This window comes from Anas platyrhynchos, chromosome 2, assembly GCF_047663525.1.
Source record: "Anas platyrhynchos isolate ZD024472 breed Pekin duck chromosome 2, IASCAAS_PekinDuck_T2T, whole genome shotgun sequence".
NCBI lineage: Eukaryota > Metazoa > Chordata > Aves > Anseriformes > Anatidae > Anas > Anas platyrhynchos.
This window is the reverse complement of record NC_092588.1, coordinates 101,141,673-101,156,104: the sequence shown is the minus strand read 5'-3', so window position 1 is coordinate 101,156,104 and position 14,432 is coordinate 101,141,673. Positions and strand designations below refer to the sequence as shown.

The following is a 14,432-nucleotide window of genomic DNA, read 5'->3' as shown; positions in this document are numbered from 1 at the left end:
CTGTTTTGCGGGAGGAGAGGAAGGGGAAAGGGAAAGAAGAAAGGGGTAGCAGAATGCAGGCAGGATTTATATATATGCCCGCATGCTCCTGTGATGGTGCCTCTGTGGTTAAACACTTCAAGAGATGGCAGGCCCTGCCTGTAACCAGGAGGAAGCTAAAATTTGAATAGCAAATGAGACCACCTCTAGAGCATCAAAAGCGAATCGCAGAGCATGGAAGTTTGCGGTAGGAATGCAGTTGGTAATTTCACTGTCCGATCTGTTATTAATAACAACAGATAATTAATTAGAATGCTGTAGACCTTTTAGACTTTCCTGCTGCACTTTGCGCTACCACATGAAAAAGCAGTGGTATATTGGAGGTCCATGGCAGTCTCTCGTCTAAGCAACACATTTTCTGAGCTTATTTGAATAACATTTGCTTGGAATGTGAGTCTGTTACATATTTTCAGTCAGAAGTTGTGCATCAAATGTAGCTTTGATAGTTATCCTTGGTGTATTAGTGGCCACAAGTCATTAGACTCGGAACCAGCCGAAGATGGGGGAGGAAGAACGTACCAACACTGAGGCTGTGCTGTGCTGTGTAGATACAGGATCTTATTCTATTTATGGTTCACAGAACTCAGTACGAGCTGCGTGAGGTAAGACAATTCCTTGGTAAGGCTCTACCAGAAGCAAGGAATGGAAATCCCAGCTGGCCAAACCTGGCAAGCATTACTTTTATTGATTGTTTGCATTGCTGTAATGTCCAACAGCTCTGTGCAGGGTCAGCACTCTGTGGAGTGAGTGCTGTGCAAATACAAGGAGCTCGACGAAGACCTCACAGCCAATATGTTTTGGCAAATGAACTCTAGTGAGTCTTAATGTGTGTGAAAGCAAGTTAACGGTGAGATTATCGTTATGTGAGAGTGAGAATATGAAGCCCAAGCTTGACTTGGAGAGACATTGAGAAGACAGTACAGGGTTTTATGTGCATTTTGAAATAAATAAAAAACATAGTATCTGCATACACTTTTTAGGAACACACGAAAAGACTCCAAACCAGCACTTGTGCAGTGAAGAAATGAATATGCTCAGTGGCATCTGAAGCAGCAGTTGCTTACTGTACAGGTGTTAATTTGGGATGAAAGTTATCAGTGTTACAGCTTGACCTTATGTAAACAAAATGTTAAAAATATTAAATAATTGAGTGAATATACACTCTTTTTTACGGTATAAACATCTCTTGAGTGAGTCTACAAACTGATGGTTGGGTTATTTATGAAGTATTGCAGGTAGCAGAGAAAGTAAGTAAAAAGCTGGATCTGCATTGAGGCAGTCCATCAATTGAAAATAAGGAATGCAGTCACTGACTAAGGATTTGGTGTGTTGATTAATGTAGCCAATTTTTAACTGTAACTACATAATGTTAAGACTTCCCAAATAAGGAAAGGCGAACCGGAGTAATATGCTTTTGCTGTGGGTCATCAGCTGGTTGTCTTGCATGATTTCCTGCACCACAAACATTTCTTGTGCAGTCACTTGTATCTTTTTCTGTGCAATAATACATTTTAACTTTATGAGGGAAAAACATTCTGATCTAACCCAAAGTAAGGGTGTTTGTATGTTTTATGAATTTGCATTCCAGAACTGCACCTGTTTTGTAAGATGCTGTCCTTGCCACAGTGAGAAAATATTCATAGCATAGTATCTATTGGTCTGACCTTGTAGACACCAAGCACTTCCTGAGCACTTTGCCACAGTTTTACATCTGGGCAAACAGCTGAAGAGCAAGTGAGCAAACTCGTCAAAGGTGGCAGATAAGTGATGGAACACAGAACAGGGCCTGTGTACTTCAAATCCTGGTCTAGTTGCTTTTATACGTAAGCTACATAGGCACCAACCTATTCATGATTGATATGTGCATGTATGTACTGAACGGAGGGTTACTAGCACATGTATTTCTGTGACTTGCTTCCTCATACTGACTATAGGGCCAGCGTGAATCTAGGAGAAAAAGCAAGCAAAATATTGACCAGTCTTGGAACATGAAAAGAAGTATAGAAAATCAAGGTTCTTTCTCGTATTAGGAGTTGCCATGTTGCCAGGAGCTCTTTCACGTGAAGAGCGTTCTGGCATTTCCATATATTCAATTAACTCGAATTCTTTAAACATTCTAAATCATTTGCTTAGCTGTCCTGATTTCAAGAATGCCGTGCAGCTTGCAAATTCAGTTAGAAGTGCAAGGAGAAAAGGAGCTGTGGAATTGCATTTTAAAAATAGGCAGTGCTGTCCTCACTGTCCTTGTATTGAAGTCAGTGGAAGGTTTTCTGGTGGCTGTCAGGGCAGCAGAATTAGGTCAGCACTTTGTGCTTATGAAAAGTATATTCCCAATCACTTCAGGATTTTATTAATGGAAATCAGTGGACAGTTTCTCATTGATTCTGGTTTATATAGTATTGAACCCTACAATAACAACTAAAGATTTTGAGAAGCAGAATGATTGTTTGACTCATGATTTTCCCATATCATTTTGGTGTACAATTAGTTGCATGAGTCTGATTTATCAAGGATGTACAACCATGAATATGCTTGTAACAGTGAGGAGTAATTTGGTCATTTGGGCTAATCACAACTATTAGAATTGTTCTCACTTGTATTTTCAGGGTCAAGCCTTACTATTTTGGAACTCAGCTTTCTTAATATGATAAGTTTTTACTAGCCAGTTGTTGACTGCTGGTGCAAAATGGTCAGTCTGTACAAATAGTTATGGTATTAAACATGCATAATCATTTGACATGGGAAGTATTACCAAAGGGATTTAGCTATGTGCTTTAAAATAGGACTATTCACCTAACAAGAAAAGTACTTACTGCTATTTCATCTTCCAGGGTCTACTAGAAATAAAAGTGTTAACATGTTTGGGGGCATCCATCAGGAGATTATTTGAGATTAAAAAAAAAAAAAAGGTAAAAAAGAAAAGAATCACAGACAGTTTAATGAGTTCAACATTTTTCAATTCTTCAAGCAGGACTGAATTGAACAGATATCAGAGAAACAGCATGGATATCATTGGTATGAGAGTTATGCCATCAATGCTTGCTCCAGCATTGAATAACGTACTGCTAAATGATTAAATATCGAGGTTTGAACTTTGACACTTTCATAATATAACAAGATGGATGAAAAGGCAATAATAAATTAGGTTATGTTACAATATTTCATCCCACTTCGTTGACAAGCTTTGTTCTGTGAGATAGATTATTGTTCCATCTGTAACCTCAGCTCAGTGTCATATTTACAATGTTATAGTTAAGGATCACTTGCTGTTTTCAATATAAATGTATTTTTCAACAGATTCATAAAAGAGCCATTTAAAAATTTATCAGGACAAAACTTGGCATTAAAATTTGCAGTCCTGGAGTTATAGTTTCCTCTAAAATCAGGAAATGCTTAAATCACCATGATTTTTTTTAAGATAGGTTATGCTTAGAAGAGGTTTTTACCTAAGCACAGCTTAAAGCAATTTGGAAACCATTTGTGACAGATCACCTCTCTAACACCAAACCAACCTCAAAATTTTGATCCAGACTTTCCTGTGACACAGACCTTTGCGGCCATCCTGAGTGGCCTTAAATCTGCTTCCAGGAAACGCTGCTATTTTAGTGCTTTCTGTGACAATCATGGAGGTTGTCACATGTCATGTGTTTGGGCCCACTGTACTTCTCACAGTTGCAGGAGATGCCAAACCAGGGACCATGTGTACTATATTGATATCTTGGCACATTTTAGAGCAGTTCCAGCTCTCCAAAGCAAAGAAAACCAATGTGGGGATCCTGAGGCCACTGAAGGGCCTGAATTGCCTTGAACAGCCTCACGTAGGACCTCCACCCACAGCCATGCACTCAGAAGTGCTTTTTAAGCTCAGCCCAGGGCCCCCAGTCCCTGTCTGAGTCCTGCTGTAGGTGTGCCTGTCTCTGGCCCTGCTCCTGGGTGGGCTGGGGCCTGCTCACAAGGTTCCTGTTCTCCCAGACCCCTCATATCTATGATGCAGTGTGTCTCCAGTCCTGTCTTTGGCCCTCCTTCTGCACCTCTGGATGGGGTTCATCACTTTGCCAGGATTCCAACTGCTGATTATTCCTGCGATCAGCACCTGGCTTGGCTCACCCGGCCCAAATCTGGTGGGACTGAGTGCATTGCCTGTGTCTGGGTTATCCAGGGCTCCTGGCTTGCCTTCTCTTAGGGACAGCTGCCTCTTGCTGCTCCTTGAACTATTCCTGCCACTGGAGTAGTTCAGAAAGGTGGGAGGACAAGTGCAAGTTTGTAGGGAAAACAAGGCTGGGTAGGGAATGCTCTGCAGCTTCTCTAAATGGACATCTGGAGCTAAGATGGCAACTCTTACCTCACCCCACTGCACCAGTGGTGGGAGACAGACAGAGACTGGAAATTATTCTCCTGAATCCTGTCCATTTGGCACTGAGCGGGTGGGGTGGCTGAAGGACCGTGTATGAAGTCAAGAAATTCCATGCTTGCTTACCTGTCTGTAGATTTTTGCCGCTACTCTGTTCATAGCCAGAGAGCAGTATGTCACTTGCCTGAGTGGGCATCTTATTTCTACCAAAGAAAGGAGTAGCATTTCCACTTGAATTTGAAGCATCTGATCTTCTTCACTGAAAACTGATCGAATGCTTATGTACCAAAAGCAACTTAAAGTGTGTTGTATGAGAAGCCCCTGCTCTCACTTACTGTTGATACAAAACATACGTGATCATTTCAGGATGATGCCAGGTAGTGATATTTTGAAATAGGTGTAACTGGCTCATGCTTGCCACATCAGCTTTCAGAATGCCATAATTCTCCTTCTCCAATTCAGAAAGGGTTACACGGGCTGAAAAGGGAATTGCACTTTGCTCAGTTTTTGTGATGGCTGAATTCCAAAGCTTCTGCTGGTTGGTCTCTGTGTGAAGAGTTTCTCCACTGCAGCTGTAAGCAACAGAACAAAATGACACACCAGTTTTATGAATAATAACTGAATTCTTGCTTATAGCTCACCTGTAGTTCAGCAGTGGCCAGAGAAAGTATTAAAAAAAGAAAGTGGCTTCACCCGTTTTGTGATTTATCATGCATCTGATTCCGTTTGCAGCTGCTGAACTTGTGTGACCATGTAAGTTTTTAAGACTCTGCAGGCACCTCCGTAACATTCATCAAGGAAAGTGTCATGACTAATAGGAAAAAATATACCTGCCTCCTTGTACACTGAGCTCACTGCCTCGGCATGCACGTGCCAGTCTCCTGCTGAGTGGTTGAGACTCTCCAGAGCATCAGAGTCTGGACAAGGGGAAGTTGGCAGACTGGAGATGGGTAGGTGGTGCTGTGTTAGGTACAGCAGTTGCGTGTCATTCACAGCATTTTGACATGTTCGTGATGAAAAGGAAGGCAGTCTGGCCAGAAAGAAGCAGACACCTACATAGCCAGCCCTGCTTTCTGCTGCTTCTCTGTCCTGGCTCTGTCCTCTCCCAGCTCCTGGTGCTCCCTCAGGCTCCTCACTGGCAGGGTGGTGTGAGAAGCTGCAAAGTCTGTGACTTAGTGTAAGCACTGCTCTGCAACAACTAAAACATCGGCATTATTCTCAGCCAAAATCCCGATCACAGCACCATACTAGCTACTACGAGGAAAATTAACTCTGTTATTTCTCTTCCTTTTCTGTCCCGTTAAACTGTCTTCATCTCAACCCATGAGTTTTAACTTTTTTTCCCCCCCATTCTCTCCCTGACCCTACTTGGAGTGGGGGGGTGAGCAAATGTCTGTGTGGTGCTGAGCTGCCTGCAAACCACGGCATTCTCTTATACTTCAGGAGTGTAGGTGTAATCAAGGTTATTGAGGATTAGAATAAAATCAGCCTAATGTCAGAAACCTGGGGACCTCTGTCTTCACATAACTGTTCAAACTATCTTAGGTGTTCTATTAAATTTTAGTTGAGTTTGCAGGAGCTGTGGGTGCAGACACAAAGGTCCTGATCTGGAGGAAATCTTTGTGCCCTAAGTGTGCTGCTGAACAGGAAAACCCCTGTGTACGAGAAGATGCAGAGAATTCCTGCCTCCTCGTGGTTTACAAACGAGGCATAAAATGTCAAGCAGTATCTCTGAAAACGAACCTGCCTTTTCTCATGCTGAAGGCTTGTTGTGTCCCGTGGCATGGCCTCAGACCCAAGGCAGAGCACCATTTGCCAGGGCCAGTGATGAACTGCATGTGCAATAAAAATGTTGGGGGAGGAGTGCCACTCACATCTGGAGATGTGATTTGCTTGTCACTGACAGAGCTAGTCCTGGGCTGTAGTATTTGTTATTTACACAGGACAAAAGTCAATCTTTACTGGTATGTGAAGAGGCTGCAACATAAGATCAGATGCTGCACTGGAAAACAACAGCTAAGAGTAAGCACGTTCGGCTGCACCCTTTCTAAAAGTCATATTTTAGTTTGAAGGAGGGAGTTAAACAGTTAAAAAGTTGTCCATGCTAAAGTTTACCATGAAGGGGAAGGAGAAGAAGGGATTTTCCATTTATTGGAAGAAATCAGGAGGGCTCAGACAGCAGGAGCTGAGAGCAGATGAAGGCAGAGGGAAAATGGGACAGTAGGAAAGGAGTGTCTGGAAACGCAAAGGAGTGAGAAAAGCACAGGCTGGAATTGAGCGGAGAAGTTAGCAGCAAGTTAAAATCAGATACTGGAGAGAAGATTAATAAACATCGGAGTCCAGAGCTGGGAATTTTATGTGGAATCTGATGACTCCTTCTTTCTGCCTCCGCTAATACAGCGGTTGTGCCTGCTGCTGATTGATGCTACCCAGATGGGTGTCCTTTCTGCAGCATCCTCAGACACCAGGCACGCGGAGGAGAGGAGGGAGAGGAAGAGGCAGGGCAGAGGAGGAGAGAAGCAGTTGAGTCCCAGTGTCCTTGAATGGCTCCCACTGGGTCTGAAGGGAGAGGCTGACAGCCTGGCTCTTCATCTCGCTCCCGCTGCAGTGGCTGGCTGTTGGCCAGTTGGAGAGCGAATCGCTGAGGATAACACAGACTCGCAGCCTTCTTGCAAAAGCTGTTTAACAGTTTTCTGTTCGATATGCACCAGATAACACCAGGGCTCCTGCTTGCCAGCACTCTTGTTTGGGTTTCGAGCTCTAAGTTTATGCGACACTAGAAGAAATGATTTGTAAAGTGACATTGTGAGCTTCCAAACTCGGTTTCTTTGTTAGACGTGTATCGAATTTGCCATACTACTGCGTTTTCCTCACTGCCGGGATGGGAAATTCACCCTGTAATGTGATATCCAGCTGTGGTATTTTCGCTTCCTACTTTGCCATGAGTTTCAAGGCTCCTGCATTCCACCCTTGGCCTGGCAGGGAACCACAAGACAGCTAATGCTTCATGGCTGCTTGGGTTTCACAATACCAACCAGAGCAAAGCTGTGTTTCCACCAAAGCTGTGTTTCCAAAACACTGACGAATCAAAAGCACGCAGAGAAAAGGTGCTGCGAGGGAAGGGGATGCCTGTTTTGCACCATGGTGGGAAACTGCTCCTGGTTTCTGCTGCTAAGTGCATTTTAAACACGATGGATGGCGAGTGACTGGACTTCTCGTGGGTGCTTTGCCTGGGTGCCAAAGGAGTGATTGCTCTGATGCCTGCTGCTAGCACACCGCCAATGCAGCCCTGTAACAAACGTTGGAGCAGGGGAGGTATTTTCATACGTGGAAGGCTTACCTTGCAAAAAGCCTTGCAAGGGCAAGAAACACACGGAAGCCAAATAAGGAAGGGAAAGGGGGAAGAGGGAGAAAAGCACAACAGGAAAGGTCTTTATTCCCCAGATTTTATGAGCCCTTGTGGATTTTGTTGCAGGGAAACTGGTATCCTGTTCGGAATGCATAACTTTGATCTCTGTCCCATTCATAGGTTAGTGTTTCCAAGCCGATAGCAGAGCAGAATTGGCTCCCATGTAAGATTATGTTCTGTTGGCCTTTTAGGTGATGACAACTATCTCCATTGATCGCGGTGCGTGTATGTTAAAAGAAAAAAAAATACATTTCTTGCTTTATTATTCTTTGTAAGCCAGCAGCATCAAAGGAACAGGCTGCCCTTGCTGCTCTCACAGCTGCTGCCTGTGTCTGTGTTGTATATATGCTAAATTAATTGGAAAAATAGGGACAAAAAGACATTTAGTTCGGGTCAACCAGTTGGACTAGAGCAAATACATGACAGGCTTAATTATTGTCTTTTGCCAAAGAGCAGGTTGGCAAGGGCAGGCACTCCAACCCCTTCTGATGAAATTTGGACTTCTTCCAGTGCCTTTGGAGCCTGGATGCTGTGAGAGGAGGGTCTTCACTCTGAGTCCTGACGCTGCCATACCGTCAGGGTGTGATGGTGGAGAAGGTTACAGCAAGTTTCTTGTCTTTTGTCAGCTGCGAACTCAACATTCAGCCTTGCTCCATCACAGCTTCGTACACGCGGCCTGAGAAGGCAACACAGCTCTCCCTTCGTATGGGTGATGCATTTATTTACTGTTGTCTTGTTAAAGGCATCAGTCTTTGGTGCCAGGCTAAAAGCAAACACATACAGCAGTCTTTGTTCCTTTGCCACCAAGTTTTCAGTAGCTTTTGTGGGAAGGGACATCAACAAAATTGCTCTAAAGGGCTCAGCTGTCTTAATGGCTTTTTTGAGTTTTCTGAAATTATTTCTGTACAGACATTCAATCTTGCACTTTCAGGAAGGGTAAGCTGGCAAATCAAGGGAGTGGGTGCAGTGTAGCTCAAAACTTTCTTTCCAATAGACATGGTCATGAAGACGTAAGTGATTCAGCATCTCAGTATGTCTTCCGTATTACAGCAGTAATTAATATCTGGTATACAGGGTGCATATTTCACACTAATTAAAGCGATTATCTACTAAACTCTACAGAGAAAGGGTATTGAGGGATGTAAAGATTATACTATATATACATGTAAGCTTGTGTTAAAACTGGCCAGAGAAACATTGCTAATAATAAGTACAGAGAAGAATCCATTTCCTTTCCTTTCTCTTGCCAGGCAGTTGAATTTGGTGGAAGTTACTACATGTGCAAGCCAGTTGTTATTTTTTCAAGAGATAAATGTGTTACCTTTAAACTGTTTTTGTTTATCATATAGATAACCTGGCTGTTTTTTTGTTTGTTTTTCTTTCTTCCTTTTGCCTTCCAGGCCTTCTGCCTTATCTAGTAGCCCAACGTATTCAGACCTTCCGTTCATTAGAATTTCCCCGCACAGAAATCCCGCTGCAGCTTCGGAGTCTCCCTTCAGCACTCCTCACCCCTACATTAATCCGTACATGGACTATATCCGCTCCCTGCACAGCAGCCCGTCCCTCTCCATGATCTCGGCAGCACGTGGACTCAGCCCGACAGACGGTGGGTTAAGACAGCCTTCCTGTTTTCTGTCATTGTAGCAACTAAAGTTATATTAATCTTGTCAACATTTTTCCCCCTCATTCAAAGCAGCTTCAGCAGGTTTGTCAGACATATTCATTATGTCATAAATGTTTCAATACTTCATCAGCCTATCATGGCTCATTTGTACATTTCACAAATGTTGAAACTTCAGAAAAAAAAAAAAAAAGCCTTGCCTCATTCAAAATTTAAGCTGGAAGGATGGTGTGTGTCTTGTGACATCTTTTGTTTGTGGAGCTGACCCTGGGTGTGATTTTGATCTTTGAAGAAACCCTGTGCATCTTCAGTGATTTGAGCCACATTATTAATGAGTGCACATCAGTGTAGTGCCATGGAGTTCAAGTGCAAAGGCTTGTTAATTAACACAGTATTTTTCAGTTATGTAAACCATGTATTGATTTGGTATATTTAGTCAATAGTTTTGATTAAAGTTCTGTAGATTTATTTCCATTTACCCTAGCCCAAAGATATGAGACTGAAATAAAAGAGGTGGACAGCACACTTGAAATGTTGATGCTTTAGGTCTTGGTGGGACCACGGCTATTACTGTCCAGGTTTTTTGGGTTTAAGTGAACCTCCACAATAGGTCTTGTAACTATTCTGGCACATTTCCTATTCATTTCAATTGGAATATTGGTGAAGTGAGCAATGAATATAGTTGCACATGGTCTCAGTCTCATTAACAGTAGGTATTTCAATAACAAGGTAAGTAGTTTGACATTTCAAAATTGTAGTATTTGCTGAAGAGAGCTGAAATATAACACACTAGCAAACAAATATGTAGTGAAGATAATTAAACTGTTATTTTGACTATGGAAAAGATGTGCCCACTGTATGCAGAAACTTACCAGAGTTAAACTGCCTTTAGGTGAATTTGAAAAATGAGCAGTGCACCCTATCCAAATGGATAACTAATTAGTCCTCACTTATAAGAACATATACCTTTACAGTTAATCCATTAGTTATGGGCACATATTCTTATGAGAATAAATTTTAATGACCTAGTGTCTGTCAAGTTATACGGCATTCACATAGGGCTTTTCTAGCAGGACTTTGGATGTTGTATGAATCCTCCCTAATTCCACCCTTTTTATTTCAGCACAGCTATTTTCTTTTTTAACTTTGAAACATATGTATTTTGAAGTAACAATTTGGATGTGCAAAGATACATATTTTGACTCAGGGAGCTTTGGAACATTTGATTTGGGATAAACATAATATATCTATAATGTTATGGCATATTTCAAGAAAATTCTTGCAGTGTATATTTGTTCTTTCTTAAAGCTAATATGCAGAATACTTTGCTATCTTTTCTTTAGTAGCCTTCAGAATCACATTCATGCAGAATTTCATTGATACTAAGGTACCTCCAATTGCACATACCAAGAAAGGAAGGAAGGAAACCACCTATCACACTAATGTAGAACATTATCCCTTTGTAAGTTCTTAGTCTCAGGTACGTGGTGCTTACTTCACTTGCATAGGTGTAGGCATATAGTGCCACCCAAATACTCTGGGGTATCTGGCTATCTATCACCCAGCACTCTAGAAAGGCAGAGATCTCCTAGAGGTGTTTTGTCATATTCTTCAGGCCAGCAGTAATCTCTGAAACTCTAGAGCGTTTCATGGTAGAATTCAGTTTCAGATTCTGGCAACTAATTTTAAGTGTCTACAGTACAGAACCCTACCTGTGATATTGGTGTGCTATTTTGCCATTATAGTGCAGTGAGATCTACATAATGCAGTCAGTGAAACCTTAGGAAACTATTCAGCTAACCCAAATATAGGTGCTAATATTTTACTAGCTGAATCTGGAGCTCAGTCATAACTAGTGCTAAGACTCACATGTCTACAAATTAGGTTTCTGGTGTTGGATGAGGTCTGTGGAATATCTTACCTTGCCTCCAGCTGCCACCTCAGAAAGGTAGTTTTCTCCTTTAAGGCTTGCTTCATGTCTGCCAGCCTGGGATATCCAGGGGCTTTCAAATGGCATGAGACATTAAGGTGTGCAAGACACAGGCTTGATGCATTACTGCTCATGCCTTGAGCTTTGGTCACTGACTTTATACACAAATACAGCCTTTCATAAGTACAAGTTAAATGTACTAGGTAAAGCTTTTTTTCATCATTTTTTAAACAATTGCATGTTAGTTCACATTTTCTCTAGGTTTATGACTCATCTCTGATGACTTATTGCAGCCCAGGTGTTGTGTGGCAATGCCTGAAAATATAGTAAATTAATGAAGGCATTAAAGATATTCTAATAAAGCAACATACTTATTGAAAATCTGTTAAATCTGTTCTCTGGCATCCATAGGTTGTCATCAGGTCAGTCAGACAATAAAATGGCTTTTTTTCAGGTGTAGGTTACAGGAATCAGATAGTCCAGATCATGGTTTGGGCACTGCAATGAAAATTTAAAATCCTATGATGTAAAAGGGGGACATGCACATAAAGTGCTGATAACACGATGGACATCATGGCTTAAGTCATATAGCATTTGAAATTTGACAACTTGTAAGTTGTTACTATTCTTCTGAAAGTCATAGCGAGATTTCTCTTGCTACTCTTAATTGCTTTAGGCCAGTTAAATAATTAGGTCAGTGTACTATTGGGCTAAGTCTGTTGTCTTACAAATCAGGGGATGGCCAGGAGCCAAAACAATTCGTAACACAACTAAGAGCAGTTTCACATTTACTACGGGTCTTGCCAGCTGTAATTAATGACTGCCACAGCAGCGGTGATGGTAGTGTCATGTCATGTACCGTGTCACTTCACCTTGCCCAGCAGAGCCAGTGGGCTGGGGATGGACAAGGATTCCTCGGAATAACACGAGTGTTCAAGGCAGGGTTAAGGACTGAACCCACTGTTGCTGGTGTGTGTCAAGCTGAGAGCTCGAACAAAGCTCAGCAATGCCCACAAATGCAGAAGCACAGAAGCAGATGCCTCCTCCTGTAAGAAGGCAGGAGCAAAGCTGAAGCTACCCAGGGATAAACAGGAGAAAATTCAGTGCTGTGGGCCTTCCCGTTTACCCTTCATTTACCCTTCATGCAATACATCATTTAGTAGGCTAATTTTTTATGTTTGAAGAAGGTAGTAAGAAATGATCTTTAAAGAGCACCAGAGCATTTCTCAGCATATGGAACATTTAGTAATGCAATTATGAGCTTGCTATGTGTTCTGCAGCAGTTCATTTTAACGTTTGCAGCCAATGTTATTGTTAGTTAACCCAGACACTTATGTCAGAAAGCTCAGGAAGTATGTTAAGTGTGTCTGGAAAGATATGGTGGTTGCCTACTACTGTAAAACTTTAAAATCGGTGATTCAGGGTGAGTTACTCGTCTTTTGGAATTTGGTCTGAATGTTTTTCTTGCTATTTCACAGAAAATGATGGTGGTTGAAGTAGATTATATTTAATTAAAAAAACAAATTTGTAATTTGGAAAAATAATTTGTAATTTGGAAAAATATAACAACAACCTTTAATTTATCTCAGTTTATTTTCTTATACCATTTCGGTTCCTGTTCAGTATACTTAGATTTTTTTGAATCTTCCCTGAAAATTGGTTGTATTTGACATAACTTCAAGACTATTTTCTTCAGTTCTCTTGGGTAAAAATAAAGGCAGGTGATGCACTTTAGAAATGTGGTTGCCGAATAAACATGCTGTATTTTCCTCTGTTTAGTATAAATGTTGATTATTTGCTTCTGAGGTTTGTATTTGGGATCCAATTCTCTAATGTAAACATAAATTATATTTTTAGTAGTACTATGTAAGTAAGAATATTCAGGTAAGTTAATAAAACACAGAATTGCAGCTTGAAATTCTGTTTCCAGGATTCTTTTTTCAGGATTCAGTTACTGGGATCAAAGAAATGTCTCACTAAATAATAATAATAATAATAATAATAATAATAATAATAATAATAATAATAATAATAATAAACATTTGTGGTGTAGCTTCTGAAGCTAAGGAGCTTTAAGTTCTTTAGGCTAACTGATGGGCTGATGTACCAGCTTCTGGTGAGCAGAGTGTAAGGAAATTTTAGCTGTTTTGCAAGTGGCAGAAGTAGAGAGTAGAGATGAAGTCTGCTCCCCTCAGTTTGCATAGCAAGCCAGAGTAAGAATCAAGAATGGAGCCCAGCTCATTTTGTGATCACTTCAGTACTTCTCATACAAGCCCATGAAATGACCCTGTTCTTACTGTAGCATTTGGAGCCTGCTGAAACGAGATAATACTAAAATGACATGGATTTTTGTGTTTATCTATAGTTGCCCATTAGTTGATAGGACTCTTGAAAACTTCAGGGGAACAGAAAGCTCACACATTATTTTTACAGGAGAGAAAGGCTAACATAAGTGACTATCAGAGGACTGCATCACTCATCACTTACGGGTAGTAGAGCCCATTTTGTCTGTGCTTCTGACTCTGCAAACATGCTTATAAGTCAAGTACATGTATATATGAACTTTGTAGGATGGGATGGCCACGTTCATTGACTTCAGTCTGTCCTCCAAAAAAAAAACAACCAACCAACCCACCCCTGTTCATGGATGGCAAGTATTTGTCCTGAAAGCATGCTTTGTCCTTGTTTACTCCTAAACTTTTATGCAAACTGTCACTGTGAGTGAGAGTCTGAGAAGACCAGAGGTCTTAGAATAGTAGAATCATAGAATGGGTTGGGTTGGAAGGGACCTCAAAGATCACCCAGTTCCAACCCCCCAGCCATGGGAAGGGATGCCACCCACTAGATCAGGTTGGCCAAGGCCCCATCCAGCCTGGCCTTGAACACCTCCAGGGATGGGGTATCCACAGCTCCTCTGGGCAACCAGTTCTAGTGCCTCACTATCCTTACAGTGAAGAATTTCCTCCTAATGTCTAGTTTAAATCTATTCTCTTTTAAAGACCATTCCCCCTTGTCCTATCATTATCTACCCAAGTAAAGAGTCCTTCTCTATCTTCTTTATAAGACCTCTCTAAGTATTGCA

General features: G+C 41.5%; 1 protein-coding gene across 4 annotated transcripts in view; it reads left to right on the top strand.

Moving 5' to 3' along the window:
• The window catches only part of GLI3 (GLI family zinc finger 3), a 217,507-nt gene that overhangs the window by 133,286 nt on the left and 69,789 nt on the right, over positions 1-14,432 (top strand). For all 4 annotated transcript variants that reach the window (XM_005014945.6, XM_027451340.3, XM_027451339.3 and 1 more), the window contains one exon: positions 9,200-9,405. In XM_005014945.6, the coding sequence (XP_005015002.1) occupies positions 9,200-9,405 (206 nt within the window). The remainder of the gene's footprint in view (positions 1-9,199; positions 9,406-14,432) is intronic.